This window comes from Pseudonaja textilis, chromosome 11 (genome assembly GCF_049901715.1).
Source record: "Pseudonaja textilis isolate UNSWEBS1 chromosome 11, rPseTex1.2, whole genome shotgun sequence".
Lineage (NCBI taxonomy): Eukaryota > Metazoa > Chordata > Lepidosauria > Squamata > Elapidae > Pseudonaja > Pseudonaja textilis.
In genome coordinates, this window is record NC_142000.1 from 8638721 (window position 1) to 8661078 (window position 22358).

General features: G+C 36.9%; 1 protein-coding gene across 5 annotated transcripts in view; it reads right to left on the bottom strand.

Annotated features, from left to right (window-relative positions):
• Positions 1-22358, bottom strand: part of WWOX (WW domain containing oxidoreductase) — a 546547-nt gene that overhangs the window by 401624 nt on the left and 122565 nt on the right. For all 5 annotated transcript variants that reach the window (XM_087940561.1, XM_026714128.2, XM_087940563.1 and 2 more), the window contains exons 7-8: positions 16125-16310; positions 8916-9180 (exon numbers count right to left, since the gene is read on the bottom strand). In XM_087940561.1, the coding sequence (XP_087796687.1) occupies positions 8916-9180; positions 16125-16310 (451 nt within the window). The remainder of the gene's footprint in view (positions 1-8915; positions 9181-16124; positions 16311-22358) is intronic.

The window sequence follows — 22358 nt, forward strand, 5'->3', positions numbered from 1 at the left end:
TCATTAATTGAAGGTTTAAAACACTTTTGTAGCCCTATTAGCAGTAACCTGCTACATCATTTTCTAATGAGAAATGCTCAACCTTGGTTGAACAAACTATACATAACACAAGGAAGAGGCATTTCTGAACAAATTGTATGCGTATCAGCCTATGTGAGTATATAAACACAGATCTCCTAATGTAAAACATGGAAGTGAATGATCTCAGCTTTAAAATTTAGCCTGCCCTGAGCAGTTCATAATTTAATAATTAATTATAATTTAATTTGCATTGTTTTGCAAGCAGCAGGATATTAAATGCCGGGTCCCTGTGGTATATTATTTTCTAGTCTTCCTCCCAGTCCTAACTCAGCAGCCTCTGCCTTTTAAAAAATGACAGTTAACATTATGATCTGGTGGCTTTGTTCTAATGCAAACAAACAAAAGAATAACTGGTTCTGCTATAAAGTGTCAGCCGCAAAATCTTTTCAATGGATAAAAGGGGCTGGGATAAAGTTGATAATTCATTTACTTGACCTCGAGAGAATAGTTTTGATGAAAGTGTACAGAAGCAGAGCTGTGGTGGTAACAGCATTTGTTGCGATAAATACAACTCTCGGAAAATGACAAACCAATAGCATCTGACAACAAAGTAAAAATATAACGCACACTTTCATCTGTTTACTCTTGACATTTGGTGCTGAAACATGGCCGGTTATTCAAGCTGGCAGAGAAGTACAAGTCATCTAAGACCAGAAAGGAAATATCACTCTTTTAAAAAGAAAAAGAAAAAAGAAAAAGAAAGGGGGTAAAGAGGGAGGGAATGTAGGAAATTTGGAAGCAAGGAATAATTTCAAAATTAAGTAAAACTCAAAAAAAATCAGGCGCAAATGTGTCTCTATGAGGGTTCTATAAATTAAAATCTATGAGGCTATCTTGTTTCCTGTCTGGTTACCCTGCACATACAATTATTTGCTCCAACACTTTCCCAACTTAATCAAGACTGACAGATTACAAAGTTGAGCTTTGTCCAAACTAAAAGCTGTTTTACTTATCACATACCAGACAGTATATCACATCGGTTCAGGAGCCAATCTTGGCTTTCAAACAAATAGCAGTGAATATGTGCCATTTTCAATCGCCTGTGAAAGCTATTGTGTATGGGAATGTATCTGGTACTACCTTCTCTGGGTATTTAAAATATTTTCTCTAGACAAATAGTAATAATGACGACGATTGGAATTAGAAAAGTGTTAAACATTATAACGATGCCATCTTACCTTTAAGAAAACAAAGAAGTATGTCATTATTTAAGGCATGCCATAAACCAATGGATCTTACCTTTATATATATTTAATCCTCACCAATCACTGTCAAAACCTAGGTCCCGCAGGGTAGGAAGAAACACTATTTCCATGAATAGTATTGCGGTTTGTAAATCACTGAAAATGTTTATAAATTCAGTGATTTACAAACTCCAACACAGATTATTATTGAGTCCATCTGTTGCACATATAGCTGAGAACTATTGCCATCACAGACCAGTCACTTTATATAAATTCTCAGAGATAGTGATTTGTCCAGAGAAATGAAATAGCAAGAGCTGAAAAATAACTAAATAATAACAGATCAAGAAAACTAGAACTACAAAATTAAGTATAATTAAGGGGAAATGTTTTTTTTATTATTTTTTTTCTCCAGATTCTTCACGAATTTCTCCCCACCTGAGCTGAGATGCCATTAACAGAAGCTGTCAACTGACTTTGTTCCTCTCCTCTCCCCTTTCCCTCTCCCGTCCCATCCCATCCCCTCCCCTCCCCTCCCCTTGCAATAAAGGAGAATAAGGACTCCATCTGGAAGGTTCTGCTTCAAAAAACAGCAGTTCTTCTCAAGCAAACTTTGTACATGCAGAATAACAAAAAATCTATTTTCTACATGAACAAGTCTTTCTACGCATCAAAAATGGCCTATTTGAAATGTCTTTTATCACCAAGGGCTTATATTTATCTCTTTTCTGGGAGAGCTTTTTCCAATATTATAATTCCTCTCTAGTAGCAGCTATAGAAATAATGTTTCTCCAATTAATATAATTCTTCAAATACTGTAATATGGATTTCTGACACACAGAGAAGAGCTGGTTATATCAATACTGATATTAAGAAACTGCAAAAATATGCTGTCACTAAAATTATGGATGGAACATGACTATGCTTTTTATATTTATCATCCTGATACCAAGCAGAAATTGATAGGATTTATCATTATCTAACTGGCCTCTGCAAACAGGAAACAAAATTTTGCATGGTACCTCCCTCTTTCATTGTCAAAAATCTTAAGAGACATAAATACACCTCAACTGTAAAGGTATAAATGCAACATTCAAACAGAGTGACTTTTTTCTCTCTATTTCTCCACCTTTATTTCCATAATAATTAAATAAGAACTGGGCTAGATAAATGTGTATTTTTACATTAAGCCCTAGGTGATCAATTTATTAATATTTATTCACCTTTCTCCATGAAATGAGCAGAAAAATTGAGTAGGATCAATCATTCCACCACATACAGTAAATAATTTTAGATAAATTCATACAAGTATCTGTAGGAACTAAGCAGTATATTACATTTATTTCAAAAGGTTATTTCATGATATGATATTGTATACCAAACTTATCTAAGTTAAAACAATGCCCATATATTAAAATTCAGTATACTTCAATATGTTTAAAAGTAGCACTGAGGATGCCAATTACAGTCAGCAGAAAGAAGATGTTATCATGTAGCTTTCAAAACCGTCGCCTTCATAATGGTATTCTACTTAAGTCCAACAGGAAGACTAAGTGCAGGGACTCTTTGGCCTCTAGATATTTCAGGAAATCAATCAGGACCTCTCTAATTTGCTGTTCACTACTGAAGAAATGGTGAATGAAGATGGTTCAAAAGCAGAGCTGACAAGCTAGTGAGTAGATGTGCTCTTCAATAACTGCTTTGGGGACATGGTGGGGACTTGACATCTCCCACTCGTGCTGAAGATAGCGGTTCCTCAAGAGCTGACTATAAGACTATATTTGAAGATACTAAAGATAAAGATTGTTAGAAATAAATGGAAGGAATATAAAGTTGGTTTACTTGATCAAAGTTATATCTGTTAATTCTTAGTGGACTTTTTCTGAAATCAATTAATCATTTCAATGATGAAATGATGAGTATTTATTTCTAGATAAGAGGCAGCATATAGGAGAAGAGGCCATTGTTGTTGACAAAGTGATTAAAATTGTCTATATGTTTTGATGAAGGGGAAGTCACTTCTTTATACATTCCTTTTTTTCCTTTTACTATATTCTTGTTTTTCTTTCTGTTTTTTTCTTTTGTTCCTCCTACTTTTTATTGTTTAATTTGTATTAGTTCTTATTACTGTAATTCTAAGCTTTAATGAAAGTAGTTTTATTTATTTAAGGAAACGCTAAGCACCCAAGGGGATGAGGTGGCTCGGTAGCTAAGACACTGAGCTTGTTGATCAGAAAGGTCAGCAGTTCAGCAGTTCAAATCCCTAGCACCGCGTAACGGAGTGAGCTCCCGTTACTTGTCCCAGCTTCTGCTATCCTAGCAGTTCGAAAGCATGTAAAAATGCAAGTAGAAAAATAGGGACCACTTTAGTGGGAAGGGAACAGCGTTCTGTGCACCTTCGGCATTTAGTCAGGCCGGCCACGTGACCAAGGAGACGTCTTCGGACAGTGCTGGCTCTTTGGCTTTGTAATGGAGATAAATACCATCCCCTAGAGCCGGAAACGACTAGCACACATGTGTGAGGGGAACCTTTACCTTTTTAAGAAATTCAGTTGGAAAACCAACAACGTTGGTAAACGATTGCTGGGATATTTAGTCAGGTCAGAGTTTCTGGTGGCTTTCATGGGCTTTTCATACCTACAATTTTCACAATAATAGTCAATGTGTCTTTGAGGAACATCAAGACAGTCCTTAAAGACCATAATGAGACCCCTATGGGGTGGGTTACTTAAGCATTGCAGGGCAGTAGTCATAAGATAATATGACCACCATACCCCAAAAGGAAAAAATAACTTAAATGCCATGTGTTTATTATGACTGTCCAAAGGAGAATGTTATGAATGAAATATAACAGGACAGACAATCATTTCACTTTTGCAATATTTGCATTTAAAGAACAGTCAAAGTGGGGGGAAACCCAACTATACTATAAGAACATTATGAAGTTTTTGAGCTTTTCTGCTTCTTTTCTGGAACATGGAAAATATTTTGTCAAGGCTTTGCTCTAAAAGAAGCAACTTTCTGGCTCAGGTTACTTGGCCCTTCCTACTGTTTATTCACTGTCTTTTTTCCCCCTGCAAAGTCAGAGGAGACTTTTTTCAATACTTCAAATAAATAAAATATCCAGCTGCACAAACAGTATACATTCAGATAGATTACTTTGGCTTCTTATGGAATATTTGACTTTCCCCAGAATGTAAATGATTAAAGAGAAGCTATCACATGAAACTGATTGGGGAAAGGTTTCAAAAGTGGTATTGCAGTTTTTTTTTCAAAAAAGGGCAAGAGAAAAAATAAAGACCACCGTCAGGAAAAGAAACCAGGCCATTTCTAGAAGTCAGGAAATATCTCTGCACAAAGCAGACTTTGAAAAACTTTATAACGTTAAGACTTTGGCTTCTCCTGACCTTCTAACAGTTACATGCAATTTGAGATTGCATAGAAGAACATAGCTGAAACGTCATGTCATCACTGGTATGTAACCTCATGCTTAACATGACTTGGGGTGACCTGATAGAAAATCCCTTTTAGTAAATGGTTTTGGTATGGATGGAAACTTGCTTCAGCATAGGCCTGCACCTTTCCCATCATTATTTATTTAATTTTATGTATTTGTAACATTTATTAGCTGCCATCTTATCACAGGTTGATTCTGGGTGGATTGCAATCTTTAAAAAATTCTTCTTTTTCCCACTAGAAATTTGACATAACTTTGTTCTTCATCAACACCATGTTTTTAGTGACTCTGACAATTTGGAACAAAAATATTTTATAATTATATGGTAGAGTTTAGTTTCAATATTTAATGTCATTTATGGCAGACTAATTTAACAGGGGAAAGAAATTGCTGGCTTAAATTTTGAGATATACTATGACAACTCTAATGCACAAATGTTTAAAATTAAAGTACATATTTGCAAAAGTCTGTTTTTTGCAAAAAAAAATCTGTGCTTTGAGTGTCAGTAACAAGCATTGTGAGTTTTGCAAACAAAATTAAAGTATTTACTGAACAAATATAACATGTCATAAATAAACTGAAATTGGTTTATTAGAAATGTAAACATTGCCCCCTTTCTTTCTTAAGAAATAGTTGTTTGTTTTCCATTTCAGCAATTGATTGTCTTCACAGACTTTTAATACAAACTACAGGCAAGAAGTAAGCATACCATTTTGTATATAACAAAAAAATTGAGCTGGAGGGTACATAAATGTAAGTCTTAAGTATTTGAAAGTTACTCAATATTGGTAAGTGAGTGTTGAAGGGAGAAAGAACACACAATCTCTCTGGGAGAAGATACCAACAAGAAATGGGAGGAATCAGAAGGAAATTAAAAATGGAAATGTTAAGTACAGAAACGGCACAATATTTAGAATCCAAATAAATCATTTTGTTGAAATGGGGAACTTTTATTAGTTCAGTTTGAGTTGGCATCTTGAGATAACCTAGAACGAAGGCTTGAAAACACTTTAGTGATGGGGTTTTTTTTTTTAACGAGTTAAAGGGTTTTTCAAAGTTGCTGTATCTGTTTAGATTCAACTTTTTTTAAAAAACGAATCACAGTTTGGTTTGCATCAGCCAACATATTTTGTACAAGGATAATAACCGAAATATCTGCTGCTTGAAGACTGCCATGATTATTTGGACTATGGAATATCAAATCAAATCAAAATCTTTATTTTGGTCACTGACCAGCAGAACAAAGAAGTCAAAATCAGAAGCACTGTGCTTGAATATGAGTTCCATAAAACTAACAGAATTAGACAAAAATAGTTCAGTTGATGCTGTAACTCTTCAAACTAAAATAACTATTATTGCTGTAATTCCCATTAGATCTATATTAAGGCTATAAACTATTGTAGTGGTTAAGATCTGAGATACATATGCCAAGGAAAAAGGCTTAAAATCTAAATTTTCCATAATTATGAAGCTGGAGGCACAATCACTTCTTCGCTGACTTGAGTTGATTTGGGCTATGTATCAACATTTTTGTGGTGCACAACTCAGCCTCATCCTGTTAAATTGTCTTCTACACAACTGGCTCTCTCTGGACAGCTGTTGTACATCTAGGATTCTCCAGGCATGGCAATACACAAACCAAAGCAAACTATGGCAGGAAATCCAGTTCACTCTAAACTAAAGGCATTCAGAATAGAAAAGTCTGATCGTGAACATCAATTCTTTGTTTCTAAGCATTTATTCTACAAATAAATCGTATTTTTTTTTGTTTTGCTTCTCTTTGTTAAGATTTTGAGAAGAAAAGGCAAAGGTAGAATTACTGTCATGCTCCTGTTGTAGACTAACTCCGAGGGAGAGGAGGAACAGCCGACAGGGAGTGCAAGTGTGGCTCCGGAGGTTGTGGAGGAGGCTGGGGAAGGGCAGAGGCAGGCCTGGGCAGTCAGAGGAAGACCCAGACCCATCTCCTCTTCATCCAAGGGCACCCAGGGAGGAATGGAGAAGGGAACAATGTGGCTTACGGGAGAGGAAGTGGCCATGATCCCCCTCATTGGCTGCAGCTGGGGGGAATAGTATAAAGGAGGGGCGTTTAAACACAGCGTTGCTAGAGACAAAGTGTGTTTTATTTCTGGCTGAGGTTTATCTTGGTTGGCGTTCTTCCAATGGACTGTGCCTTGTTATCTTCTTGAAGTTTGTAATTAATTATCCTGGTCTGTCATGAAAATTCCTTCAGTGTGGTTTGTTTTGGTTTTTTTATTTCTCCATTATCTGTTCTTTGAGTTTGGACTGTAATTCTTTCTTTTGGAGACTATTTTGGAAGGAGTTTAATCTCCAACTGTGAACAATTGAATGGTGGGGCCAAGTTGAAGGCATTAAAGGAAATTTATTTATGTTTGGGAATTTATTACGTGTGTGCTGCTTCCTGGGTCATCACAATTACAGGTAATTGTTGACTTACAACCATTCATTTAGCAACTATTCAAAGTTACAACAGCACTGAAAAACTGATTTACAACCAGTCCTTACACTTACAACCATTGCAGCATCTCTATGGACACATGATCAAAATCCAATTTACAACAGTTGCCATATCTTAGGGTCATTTGCAATTTTCCTAGTGAGCTTCAAACAAGCAAAGTCACCAAGGAAAACCAGATTTGCCTAACAACTATGCAATTCACTTAACAACTGCAGTGAATCACTTAACGAAAAGATGTAAAATTGGGTGCAACTCACTTAACAGCCATCCTGCTCAGTAATGTAAATTCTGCCCCCAGTTGTGGTTGTAAATCAAGGATTACCTATATCTGCCATTCAGATCTAAAAATAACAATAATTCACAAAAGAACTCATGCTCAGTCCCCAATGCTTGTTTCACTAGATCTTGGAAATGAGCTTGCTCCAAGCTCTACAGGTGAAACAGTGTCACCCTGTGAGCTCCAAAAACCTATCTTTTATTCATCCATCCTGAGATATGTGCAATGCCAATTGGCCACCTGGAAGACTGAGAAGTCCTAAATCTTCCTGCAGGCAAGGATATAGATGGAGTGTGGTGTGGATGTGGTTTGTTTGATGAGCTAATGTGCCTTTGAGTTTCCTGAGTTGAAACCTGATTTCGTTTTAGTAGATTTTCGTCTTCACTGTCCAGAGTTCCTAGGCTTATGTAAATGTGCTAAATAAACAGTGTGCAAAACTGTACCATTAGAGAAAACACAAAACCACCCAGCAATTGGGATCATGTGCACATTTCTTTTACACTAACTGATGATTAAACACCGTTAGTACAAATCTTGCCAGCAACCAGTTGTACAGAACCAAAGTCATATGTATGTTGCAAAAGAAATAAATAAGAAATCAGGAGTTGTTACCAGTCAGCTTTCAAACCTGTTCAATTTCCCCTATTTCTTCGATTCATTTCTAAAAATTGTATCACTCGCCAATAGTCAGGATGGGTTTTTCCCCCATGATTATACATTATAATTCTGCAATAGTCCCAGTATTATATTCCCATTCATTTAAAAAGAGACAGCACACAACACATCTGTTAAAACTCAACCACCACCATTGGCTGTGCACTGAATTAGGAAGTGTAACCCAATCAGCTCAGATTTCTATGTTTCCTTAATGCAAAAGATTTAAAAATTCAGTTTGCTGAAACATCTGCTTGGCTCTTTCAGCCTTAACACATGATACTCTATTTACTCTCCTGCAACGCCAAGATTTTATTCTAAGGCAGAACTGTGGCAAGTATACAACTCCTAAATTTAGACATCAATGAGGTGCTATGGAATTAATCATTCATACAGTATATTCCAAGCTTACTTGTTCATTTTTCATATAGAGATCAATATTTCTTTTTATGCTTCTCAATGCAACCCATCTTTACTGGGATTTTCCCCCCTAAGCATATTGCAATTTGTAGCTCTGATTTCTCTTAGATCCTGACCCTGAGCAGGTAGTCATATTCAGACATAAGATGCACAGAACCAAACCACATGACTCAGAAAAGACACAAGAGTTTATCAAAGACCAACCCAGACAATCAAGGGATGCAACCTTTTTTTTTTACCACAAGGGCCACAATTATATAAAAGATCAACAAATGTAAGAGTGGTTGAAAATGCAGTAGGTATAAGAGAATTTCTAAAAAGCCAATCTCTCAATCAATCAATACGTATGAAATATCATGCTCTTACCAGTGACTTGGTGAAAGGCCGAGCCAGTGTAAACAGGAGGGTGTACAACCACCAATTGTGATGAATGGATGAGTAGATCATATTTCCGGGATGCAGTGCATTTGAGGTAACTCCATGGGGGGAAAGCCGGCGATTCAGTTCATTTGATAGAAGAATATTGCAAAGCTTAGATCTATTGTAGGCCAACATAGCCCAATAATCTTTCTTCGATGGTGAAAGCAAGTTGAAGTCAAGTTTTCCTGAGTTCTCTTTAATATCCGTGAATCTTCAAAGCCAGAACAAACAAAAAAACTGTATGAGTGTTGCAATAAAATTTCTTTATCAGAGTTAAAATTGCTTTATCAGAGAGAGATGGGTGGGGAAGAAAGGAAGGAAGAAAGGAAGAAAAGAAAGAAAGAAAGAAAGAAAGAAAGAAAGAAAGAAAGAAAGAAAGAAAGAAAGAAAGAAAGAAAGAAAGAAAGAAAGGCAGGGAGGGAGGGAGGGAGGGAGGAAGGAAGGAAGGAAGGAAGGAAGGAAGGAAGGAAGGAAGGAAAGACAGACTTAATGCTTTGGATGGCTTCTGTGACTACTCTAAACTCTATCACCAGTGAAATACATAACCATAGATTCTTCACAGTGAAGGAAAAGAGCTATACAGTGGCACAGTGTCTAGAGTGGCTACTTCTGCTGACTACTGGCTGCCTGCCATTTGGCACTTCAAATCCCACCAGGCTCAAAGTTCTCAGCCTTCCATCCTTCCGAGGGGGGTAAAATGAGGACGCAAATTGTTGGGGGCAAGAGGCTGACTATAAACCGCTTAGAAAGGGCTGTAAAGCCCTGTGAAGCGGTGCTTAAGTCAAAGTGCTATTGCTATATGTGCAAATACATTGTGCAAATGTAAAAGCCTTCCAAACGAGGTGCTTAAAAATATTAAGGAAGGGAGCTTTCACGCCAAGTTGTTCTATAGAATATTTCTGTTCTATAAACCTTAATTATCTGTGCCTTTATTAAATTTATATATGGACAGTCTTACTGTTGTTTGGAGTGGTTCTGGGTGGCTTACAATATAATAAAAATAGAGATATAAAAACCATATTAATATAAAAATAGATTAAAATTACAAAAGATAAAATACAGACAAAAAAACAACAACCATGGGCTCAGAACAGAATGGAGTTAGTGCCATTACTGCTCCAACTGCCCAACATCTACAGCTTCTCCATCAAGGCCACATGCCACCAGGATCAAGTTTTAAGGCTCTTCCTAAAGGCTAAAAGGATGGGTGTGGATCTCACTCTGGCAGCAAGATATTCCAAAGGGAAGGGGTATCCTTAGCAGAAAATATATTTTTCCTAAACCCCATCAGCTGAAATTCCTTGGCTGATGGAGGCTACAGTAGGCCCTTCCTGCCAGAATGAGTGGGACAGGCCAATCCCATTGGGACAAGACAGTTCTTTGGATATCCAAATTCAATCCTTCGGATATCCAAATATTGATTTTCAAAATGTTTCTGAATCTGTAATTATCCTGGCATAGCAGATAGCAACGAATATATTCCCAATTTGCAGAAGTGGTTTTAGAATGAGTTATATGTTACACATTCTTGATTCTGTTGATGGTGAGATTTAATAATATCCTCTCTCAAGAACTCTTAGGTATATGCTCAGATTCCAAAGTTGAAACAAATATACGTGGAGTCTTGAGAGATCTTACCCATCATTCTTGGAGGGCCAAGCTAATCTTCTTTCTAACTGTAAATTATCTGGACTGAGTCAAACAGTTAGATGCTTCCTACTAAATAACAATTGTGAACTTTCTGTAAAAATGACCACATTCTTTGCTGTAGCAATGGTGATCAAAGCTGGATGGATAGATGGATAGCCTTTAGGAATGGATGGATGGATGGATGGATGGAAGTCCATTTATCTTGCCATACACCACTGTGATTCAGAACAGCAAACACAGAATTAAAAGCATCAGAACATTTCTTTTATTTAGAACAATTCGCGATAGGACAGTGGAAGCAGAGCAGAGTCTCTTACTTACAAAATAACCTTTCCATCAAGGGAAGTACCTTTTAGTCCTAGTCCTTAGGAAATAATGAATTATGTGAGAGAGAGAGAGAGAGAGAGAGTGTGTGTGTGTGTGTGTGTGTGTGTGTGTGTGTGAGAGAGAGAGAGAGAGAGAGAGAGAGAGAGAGAGAGAGAGAGAGAGGGAGAACAATAAATAATTGCAATTAGCAAACACTGTAATTGGGGCAAAAGATTTATGGGTTTCCCTTCTGCCCAACTCCAAGCTGAGTAATGGGACAACTTTCGCCATTGATCTTCCCATCTTTCTGTTTTCCAATGCACTAGTCTTCCACACTTTGGAATCTAAGTGCTCAAATAACTACAGATGAGACTTGCTGCTTCTCAGCATTGTCTTAAATTAAAGATTGATGGTTTAAAAAGAGGCAGTAACTGAGGTGACTCTGCCATCAATAGTTTTTAAGGTATAAAAGAAAAATGTGAACAAAGCTCCAACAAGCAGTGGCAGAGTCTAATGTTTTTAAGTGTACCCCTGGTATGACTGAGCACAAATCAAAGTAAGTGGTTGATATTTTTAATTGGATCTGACAGTCACTAAACACCAGCTGTTTGTTTGTTGATGTTATTCTAGCAAGGTGGCAAACCATGGAAATATTCTACAGCTGGATTATTGTACATAGCCATAAGCGTACATATACACATTTGATTTGCATAGGAATGGGGGGGGGAAATGAAAAATATTTAATGAATGGGTGATGGGTGGGTTGTGGGAGGAAGGAAGGAAGGAAGGAAGGAAGGAAGGAAGGAAGGAAGGAAGGAGGGAGGGAGGGAAGGAAGGAAGGAAGGAAGGAAGGAAGGAAGGAAGGAAGGAAGGAAGGACCTGCTGTAGTTTTCTTCCCAAACTAGGAACTACAGAGTCTAGGCACAACATGCTATGCTATGCTATAACAGATAATCATGCTTTGAAGTGCTGTAACACTTTCTATAACATTGATGGACTTTCACAATTCATGATTTATGAATTGGGGGCAATGTGCTGACATTGTAAACTGCCCAGAGCGTTCTGTAAAGCACTGTGGGACAGGCATATCAGTTTAAATGCTATTGCTATATACCTGGATGTGCAGAACTCCCAAATATTCTAAAGATCTTTGTTGGACTTTCAAAAATGGCCCTACTAACTTATTCCACTTCTCAACTAGATGAACAGCCAACCCATTCCTTCTCTTTTCTTCCATTCTCCCAACATCTGAAAAAGTGATTCTGAAAAGAGCCAGTGAAAGCTTGTATCCCTTCAGCTATTCCAATTCCCATCAGTCTTAACCAGCACAGCCAATGCTTACTGATGAAGTCCAACAATAGATATGAAGAAATGAGGCCTGGATAAATTAGATTTACAAAGAAACCAACAACAAATATTCCCACTTATTCTAATATAATGCTCCACAGAGAACACCTTAGGAGAATTGGAATTATTCTGCATAGCATGAAAAAAAAAAAAAATGACTGAGCCTGGCTTTGGTATTTTCAAACAGATTACAAATGTACGTGATAAGATGCAGGAGCTAGTGAATTCATCCTGCTAATTTCTCACAGATATGGTAAAACTCACAGCCATTTTCAATGCTCATATTTAAACATCTAATTTAATGCATGACAAGCCCCGAGAAATGGAGAAGCAATTAGTTGTTAGATCTGGAGACACAACAATCACATATTGTGGGATAGGTTTTCCAGAAACCCTGGTTGTTCTTCTGTAAGTAAGCAAAGAACAATATTTTGTTGGTCCTGTCTCCGCTTTGATTCCCAATCAAACTTTAAAGTTCTGCGAACAAAGGAATTAAAGCTATCAATGATATCAAAGTGATAGGCGGAGACAAAGTCCACTCCAAAGCAAAGAAGGAAAATATTTTTAAAATGCTGGAGTTCAATGATAATATAAAGAAACTACTTCGATACCTGTGCTTCACTACGAAACTATGTAATCAGGCTTAGTTTTGGGAGAGGAAAATAAGGGGAAAAACTTGTGCCTCTGCCTACCAGCATCCATCAGTATTCATCTGGCTAGTGTCCTGTCAGTGTATGAAAGTTGAGGGCTGTTTGGAAACTGAAATCGTATTTGCTGTGTGAGGAAGAAGGAGACAGCAAGGAGCCTGGGCATGGCTTAGCTCAACAGTTGAGCTGGTTGCTGCTCTGAAACTATAACTGAAACTGAAACTCCTCTCCTCTGCTTGTGTTTTGCATTTGGGACAGATTTCTTTCCAGGTGGAGAGGGGGAGTAGAACTCCTTAGCCTCAGAGCGTATTAATAATAATATAGGAAACACTAATGCTCTGATGGTCAGTTCGAAAAATCCTTTCTTAGTGAGCTCCTAGAAGCCAAGAGGAACATACGTGCCAAATTTCAAGTTGGTAGGCTTTATGGTTCTGGATCATGCTGGTTCCTCCAGAAGAATTTGAGATCATTAGCCTTAATAAAGCTTGGAATAGCATCCATCGTTCCATCTGTACAGCTTTACGGTTCTGGAGATTTTGTGATGATGCATGAGTGGTATTTCGTTATATAGATATATAATAATAAGCAGATAATACAAGCCACTGACAATTCCATGTAATCACCATTAAATTACAGCTCATGCATGTACTGTACAATCCCATTGCACCTTCCCCATTTGGGGAAATTTATTTCTAGAGCTAAATGTCTATGGAGATTCTCAATCATCGAGGTCATGGTTGTCTGAAAGGTGTTTTGTTTTTGTTTAGAAAAACAACAACTGAAACATCCTTTGTTTGCTTTCTGGAAGACATACTGCTCTTCATCCAAAAAGCCTCATCAGTTTCAGGCAAGATGGTGGGAGACATGGAAGGATCTTATTTCTTTGCACATTTTTAGAGCTAAACTTATCTTTTTAGAGCTAGACCAACTGGTCCGCCTTGCAAGGAACTCCACCGCTTGCTTTCACACACTTGAAACATAGAAAGGCAGAAAAACTCGACACAATTTATAAAGGACTTTGTTGATGATGGGTTGGTGTTCTCACCTAATTGATATTTCATGTTGTGGCTCTGGGCATGATTGATATGGGCATTTTTACTTCTTTCTTCCATTTCAGCCGTCATAAATTTAAAATGGCTAAAGTAAATCTTTGTGCAATATTGTCCTTTCTATCACGAGCCCTTATACTGGGATTAATAAAAGAATTCAGCCTAACCCTGAGCCATTCCCTGCCTACTAAGTCCCAGGAGCTACTGTACATCTTAAGGAAAGTGATTTTTTTTTTTAAAGAGAAGCATGTTTCACACTGCATAGTTGAAACATGAAGAAAGGGAAGAATAAGCACAATCCAGTTAATCACAGTCACAGCTTTTTTGTAGCACAGAAGAAAGGTTATTATTATTATCATTATCATTATCATTATTATTATTATTATTATTATTATCATCATCATCATCAAAAAGCATTGGGGGAGAGAGAGAGAGAGAGAGAGAAAGAGGGAGGGAGGAAGAGAGAAAGAGAAAAAGTTGCTAGTTGAGTAGCATAAGAAAAAGCTTTGATGCTATTGGGCATTTTGAACAGGATTTTGCTAAAAAGGTGATTAGAAAAAAAATAAGAGCTAGTCAACCAATTCCACATTCACTAGAAAACATTATGCCATATTTCAATCTCAGGCAAAAGATTTTCCAAATCGGGGTTTAATGGTGGAAAGCATTCAGAACACGCTATGTCCTTTGCACGAAGTTATAGCTTTGGTCCACATGAAATTCCTTGCCTAACAATTAAGAACATCCACTCATACATATTCGGAGAGAGAGAGAGAGAGAAATCACAAATGTGTATTTAATCTAAAAGTAATTGCATTAGCTTCCAATTAGAGTAAAGGTGAATTCTTCCTGGCACGGTACTGAAGATGTTGAATGGCAAATCAATAAAAGTCACACCATTCAGATTTAATCAATTATTGTTTCACCAGCTGGCAGAACAAAAGCATTCTTCGGCAAAGAACCTCTGCTTCAATATGAAGATTAAGACACAATCTAGTCAATCTAGAATTGGGTCGTCAGTCCATTTACCATTCACCTACTTTCTAGTAAAGAGCTGAATATTTTATTTATTTAATTTGGCCCACAAGATCCCGAGAACCATAGCAGTGAGCAGAAAGCATCTTTCCCAGAATAGTCTGTAGTGTTAATCTATAAAGGGTCCCTGCCATTTGTGGAAGAAGGAAACCATGTGGCATCTAAAGGGTTTGAGAGGACAATCACAGAGCCATTCCAATTTCATTGCCGTTTTGAATGCATTGGGAAGATATTCAATAGGCAAAGATCAATCAGATGCGATCAATCAAATATTAAATTCAATGTACGTTCAGGTTCCTCCTACTCTGAAGTGCCAGCAGGCTACTCAAATGCCACAGGAAAGAAAGCTAATCATTCCCGCTCTAGTGGTTTACTCAGTAGTCAAGATAGACGATATTGCAACAAGAAGAAGAAAACATCCAAGCACATGAACCAAATCGATTGTGTGATCCTTTGAATAATATCTATGATTTTTCTTTCATCTATTTCTTTTTAAAAACCCTGTGAAGTAAAGTGAAGTTATGGGAATAGATCAGAACCACTTTGGGCACTTTATGGTTGACTACCTAGCACGATAGCAGATGCTCTCCAGATATGTTATATTATGGTTTCCCAACTTCCTTTGTCTAAAATAACTCAGATTGGTAGAAGTTCAGCAAATCCAGAAAAGATAAATTTGCCTATCCTTTCACTGCACTATCAAATAGTTTTCTAATGTAGAATTCTAAATATATTTTCTTCCACAACTTTCTTTTAAACACTATGCATTGTCTTGGGGTTAAGATGGTTGAACAGGATCCTTTCAAATGGAGGGATATGTGGTCATGGTGGTTGCTTTATGGAAATTTGTTGTTGTATGAAATTGTTGTTCTTTTAAATTTGTGAAGCTCCCCGGTCATTTGGAGTCAGATACTTTTGGAGTCAAGCACCCTAAAACTGAACAACCTATTAAAAATATGTTTTTTCACTTAGGAACTGACTCAAACTATTGTTCCAGAGCAACTAAGGAAGAAAGTAACAAATAATATCAAAACACTAAAAAAGTTCAGTGAAACTTTCAGGAAAAAGGTTCAATTGCATTTAAAAAAAACAACAACGGTGAGTACATTCCTTTCAGAACTAACCTGTGTGATTCAGAAGAAACTATCACGATTCTTGCGGGAGCTGAGCGGCAAAGAACATCTTTGAGGAGCTGAATGAGATAAAAGTGTCCCAAATGATTCACCTGGAAAGTCCTTTCCAGGCCATCTTCGGTTAATTGCCAAGGAAGACCTAAAACAGCAGCATTGCAGACTAGCACATGGAGAGCTCTGTAAACACAAATGTGGAAATATATATTTAATTAATCTTCAGAAATCTGGTGGCCTTCAGATGAGTTAAGACATTATTTCTAGCCATTTTGAAAAACCATGCCTCATAATATCAGTCACAATGCTATAATGTTAACTAGTTTTAATTGATCTGTCCCATGTTCTCATACAGAAAATATAGTTGGGTTTCCATACAGGAAATTCCTTCTGCATATCTATCTCAAGATACCTCGCAATGGAGTGGGGACAAATTCAATGAATATTTTACAGATATGAGATAGTTATTTGCTACGAAAGCAAAACAAAACTTCCAGATCCCACTGAATGGGAACTATTAAATAATCTGAAGAATAATGGTTATTATAAAGACTAAATAGTCTGTGGTCCATATCTTCAGCTGCCATAATGTTTATTATTTGATCAGTATCAGAGGTGGTATTCAGCAGGTTCTGACCAGTTCTGGAGAACTGATAGCGTAAATTTTGAGTAGTTTGGAGAACCACTTCTAAGTGGAGATTTTACAGTATCCTTCCCCTGCCACACCCACCAAGCCACACCCACAGAACTGGTAGTAAAAAAATTTGAATCCCACCACTGATCAGTATGTTATTTGCTTTATACTCTACATCTCTGTTTCCCATCATTGGTAACTTCTAGATCTATGGACTTCAAATCCCAAGATTCTCAGCAATGGCCTTCCCAAGTGATAAAATCCTGGGTACTGAAATGCACACATTTCTCTTCTATAGAAGTTGGTCTGCATTTTATCAGCACTCAAAAGAAAACTATGAGTTGCATTCATAAGTTACATGGCTATACTCCAGAAGCAAAAGTTATGTTGAATAAGAAACATAACTTCATTAATAAGCATGCTTAACACCCAGAATTAAGAAGTTTTCTTCACCTCTGTTCAAAATCTATGACTAATGTGTAATCATGTATATTAGTCCAAAGATTCATATCCACTTTTTAAAAACTTTTTTAAAGAAAGTTATAGCATATAGTGCTTTTAATCAACGTATTTGTTAAAAATTCCATTATATCGATTGTTATTGCACTTTGTAATATTCTTCATGGTTTTATTATTTTAAATTAAAATTTTAATTAAAATACTGTACACACAGACCCTTTAAAAATTCTCTCATTAGCCATAAAAGCTATAAAACTGCAAAATGCTTACGGCTTTATTTGCAGCAAAAGATACTATAGCTGTACATATTAAATCATAAATATTTTACATGCTTATCTTCCCAACATGCCCCTCATGGCTGGTTCTACCAAAGTATAAGACCTTTTAACCTAACTAAAACCAAATGTATCTTGAACTTAGTTTTCACATAGGTTGGGATCGTTTGGCCAAGGAATTGTAGTTGCAACACAACTGGGGGAAACCACTGCCTAGCATGCATGGTTTCTCCTTTTAAGACAACAGCCACAATGTCCAAACCACCAATGAAAAGATCACTAAACCAAGGAACTTGGGAGTTATTACTTTTTACCTATGAAGTTCAGAAACTGTGTGTCTTAATTTAAGAACAGCAAAAAAAAAAGAAGTGGCAAATGTGGATCCCCTTAGCAATTTGACTGATCTTTGTGAAACTAGAACAGAAGATGATAGAAAAAGTTGTATCTCATTGTGATCTTTTGCTGGCATATACTGAAAAGTAGCCTTCTGTGCAGTTATGATTGTTCAACACTAAACTTAAGACAGTGCCATGAAGAAACTACTCCAGTAAGATTTGGAATGTTAGCTTCAAGAGACATAAAGCCAAGCATCACATGCCAAGCATACATCAGGACCTGGTGAACAGAGAGGACTGCAAAGCAGAAGTATTCTATGAGGCTCCTTGCCATGAGTAATTTTCTTGATTTGACAGTTGGCCCCAACCCTATTTAAAAAGCAACCCTGACCCTCTCGTCGGAAGCAACCACCTGATCTGAAGCTCTTTGTGATATTTGGGTGTGGAATCTACTCATGAAATTCTGATCTCCTAGCTGACAACCTTGACTTGGATCTTGGAACTGTGGACTGTATTTGAACTATTCTTTTGTATGTTCTTATTAAAAGAAAAAAAAATCACTCAAGCTTCCTTCAGAAACTGTTTAGCTAGCATTCTTTGTCTGCTGTTATTTCCTTAACTTTGAGTAAAGCGCTAATTTCTATAGCAACTATGTATGGTGTGTGTATCTGAAACCAGAAGGGGGACAGAAAGGGTTGACAGGATTATAAACAAAAGAGGCCATTGGGAATTCAGAAGAAGATAGTACCACCCTTAGGGAAATATTTGCATATGCAGAAGAGAGAGAAATCTTCTTAAAGAAGGCAACTCAAGCACCCATTAGAACTTGCTGCTTAAAACAATGATAAGTGATGATCTGTGAAAAGCTCAGAACAATTGCTTCAAAGGTTTCTGCTAAGTATGTGTATATTCCCATGGAAGACACTTTGCCTGGGAGTGCTATGTGATGAAGCAGTTGCTCTGCATGAGATCCATTTTCTTCTACACATCAGCTGGATAGGTGTCTCTGTTTTCTACTACTGTGAAAAAAGCTGCAGGCGTTATCCAATCACAAAAGTTATAAACCTCTGATTAGATAATCTAGACAAGTTTGCATGAAGCAGCAATGAAAGCCTGGTTAAACAAGTTGTCCCTGGTTAAACAAGTTGAAGCCAGTAGAGTTATCCATCATATGCTTTCTGTTGCTTTTAGCGTCACCCAAAGTTACTACTGGAGGAAACTGCACAACACACATTGTATTTATAAAATTTAATAACTCACCCTTTGGTTTAATTGGATGTTCTGGCTCACAATTATAAGATACAATATAAAAATGTTATCATAGTGCAGTAACTAAAACAAGCCATTAAAACAAGTGGGAATTGAAATTAGCACATTTCTACTTCAGAGAGTATCATAGATTTTTTTTTTTATCTTTGTATTTTAAAGGGCGGAGTCTGCCTCACTGTTGTTAAGAATTATGCATGTTTTTCTTTGTTTTTAATGGGGATTTGTATTTTTTTAAATATTTTTCATGCAGAATAGGGATTGCAAGAATTCTAAAATCTCTGAACAAATTGCAATAAATTGTAATTCAGAATGCTTCTGGAGAAAACATCCTGGCAGACAAACATTGCTGGAATAATCTATCACACATTCATTAAGCAAAATTTAATTCATGCTATTTACAATCACACACTTTACATATAAACCCTAAGCATTAACATTTTTATTAATATCCTCATTCACATTATATTTGAACCATTCTGAATCTAACCATTGTTCCATAAATTTAAATACATCTTTTCAAATCTTATTTGCTATATCCATTGAAACATAAATCCTATTCTATATATGAAATATCTTTAGCTCTATATCCATCTATCCATCCATCTATCTATCGAGAGGGGGGGGGCAAGCTACTCTTGGATGTAAAATATGTTACTTTTAAATTAGATTGCATGAGTACATGAGCATTTTTCTGATCCAGCAGAATCCTTCCTCTGTTCTAATGGTCATAATGATTGCGCCATTTTGTACTTTTGATGCTTCACGTTCTGCGATGTAATTATTTCCAACGAAACCCTTGGCACGAATCCTGAATATATTTTCTGAGGTCAAGAAGAGCTAGCATGAGAAATTCCTCTGCCAAGTAACCTTCAATTGCATAGAGATGAAGGTATTAATATTTTGAACCTCTGTCCCAAAAGCGGGACACAACTTTACTACTTCACCATTTAAAGCTCTGGCACTGACACTGCCTTATCTTAGGTCTTGCTTAGTGTGACAGACATCAGACAGGAACAAAACTATTAGCATGAATACTCAAGCAAAAGAGTCTATATAAATTAACAAAGAAGCATTATACAGCAATGAAATTTTATCTACTAAGTTTAATTCAAATGAACGGCATTAATCACGGGTACAGATAGTCTTTGTCTTATGCAGCCATTCATTTTGTAACCATCCAAAGTTATAACAGCGCTGAAAAAAGTGACCAAATGACTGGTTTTCACACTTACGACCGTTGTAAGTGTGACCTATGGTCACGTGATTGAAATTCAGATGCTTGGCAACTGGCATGTATCTATGATAGTTGCAGAGTCCTGGAGTTATATCCTTGTGACTTTCTGCTAAGCAAAATTAACGGGGAATCCAGATTCACTTAAGAATTGTGTTACTCACTTAAACATCCGCAGTGATTCACTTATCAAATGTGGAAAGGAAAGTTATAACATGGGACAAAACTCCCTCATTTTTGGGCTCAATTGTGCTCGTAAATTGAGGATTATCTGTATTCCCTTAAACAATAAGTAAAACAATGTTTGATATCATGACTCACAATCCTCAAAAAGTTCCTCAATCATTATGAGCAATTTGCAAAGAATGAATGAATAAATGAATGAATGTGTGTGTGTGTGTGTTTGCTATTATCAAAGAGACAGCTCCAATTTGTTGTCCTCAAACTCTCTGCCCCAAGTAGAAGATATTCAGTCATATGTTATTTATGCACACTCAAAACAGTCGTTCTCCCCACTGAATCATTTTCTTGTTGGTTAAGGCTCTTTCATTAAGCTGCTGTTCAACCAAGGGAGCTATTTGTCATTCTTCAACTTGCAACATTCCTAGGTTTAGATATCAGCTGAATGACTGATATGGCATATTTAGCATTTAGGGAATGGTCTGTGGGAGCTCATTAGACTGCACACAAGGCAATCTGTTTTTTTTTTCCTTTCTTTTTTTTTTAAACATGGATGAAATTAAGCCCTTCTTCCCCTGGGCAAAGATCTGGGTCAAAACCAGTCTGCAGTAAGTTTCTTTCTCACATTCAGATCTAGCAGAGCATTTTCTCCCACAAAATTTCCCAGACTGGAAAAAATATCAACCTCTACTTGATACGAGTATATAAAGTTTATCACAGTCCATATTTTTGCTCCAGTCCAATCTGTGCCTCATTTTATCTTGTTGGTTTGTTAGTTTTAATATGTACCCGGGTCTTTTGCGTGCTGGAAGCATCATAGGGGAGGCTGCCCAAGAGCAAACACAATTTGAGGTCAACCTGGAGAGTTGAGCAATTAGCAAAGAACTAAATCTTCACTTCAATTCAGGAACCATGGCCTTTCCAACCTGGTGACAGCAACTGAACAGGAGTTTGGAGACCAAGACAGAATAGATTCCCTCTTTCCATACCAACATGCTCCATTCCTGTATCCCCCTTTGAAATAGAACTCTTGGTTGCAATTGTTATGCATGCTGAAAGTGGTAATTGCATATTTATATCTTCAACGTTCTTGCTCTGAGAATCCTTTACCAATAAAGAATATGAATACCAAAGTTATTACTTTGACCATTCCCATCTCAAACAATCCAAACCAAGAAATAAATGTAATGTTACCAAAGGATCTTGAGTTTTTATTTATTATTGTTTACTTATTTTATTTATTGAATTTATATTGCCACCTATTCACCCAGGTTGACTCGAGGAAGTTTACAGAATGTAAAACCATATTTAAAATAAAAAAGAATAGAAACAAAGCAACAAAAAGAATCAAATAAATTAATAAAGTGCAATAGAATAAAATCTGGGGGAAAAAAAAAAAACACCCCCAACTCCCATCCTCCACCCCGACAACTGCAGATCACATGAGCTATTTGATGGGCTCCATCCCACTCTGGGTTCCCCAGGCCCACTGGCAGAACCAGGTCTTTAGTGCCTTCCGGAAGAATATTAGCGAGGAGGCCATTCTAATCTCTGGAGGACTGATATTCCAGAGGTTTTGCTTGGACTGAGATTGATAAAACTGTGTTCCTACAAACAGCCACCTCTTAAATCTGGAATCTAGCCTTCCTCATCTGTTCTAGCATGTGCTTTGATTGCTATGTTACTGCCTTTGGCCAATTTTTCTGAAATGTGTTGAGCAGTTCCTAGAAGTCAGTTGATCCTGTCTGCCATTGGAATCCATCCAAATTCAAAATAGAAAATGGCATTTTGCATTTTGTGTATATTCTTAATTTGAGTGTGCCTATACCTTATGATAAAAAGACTCAG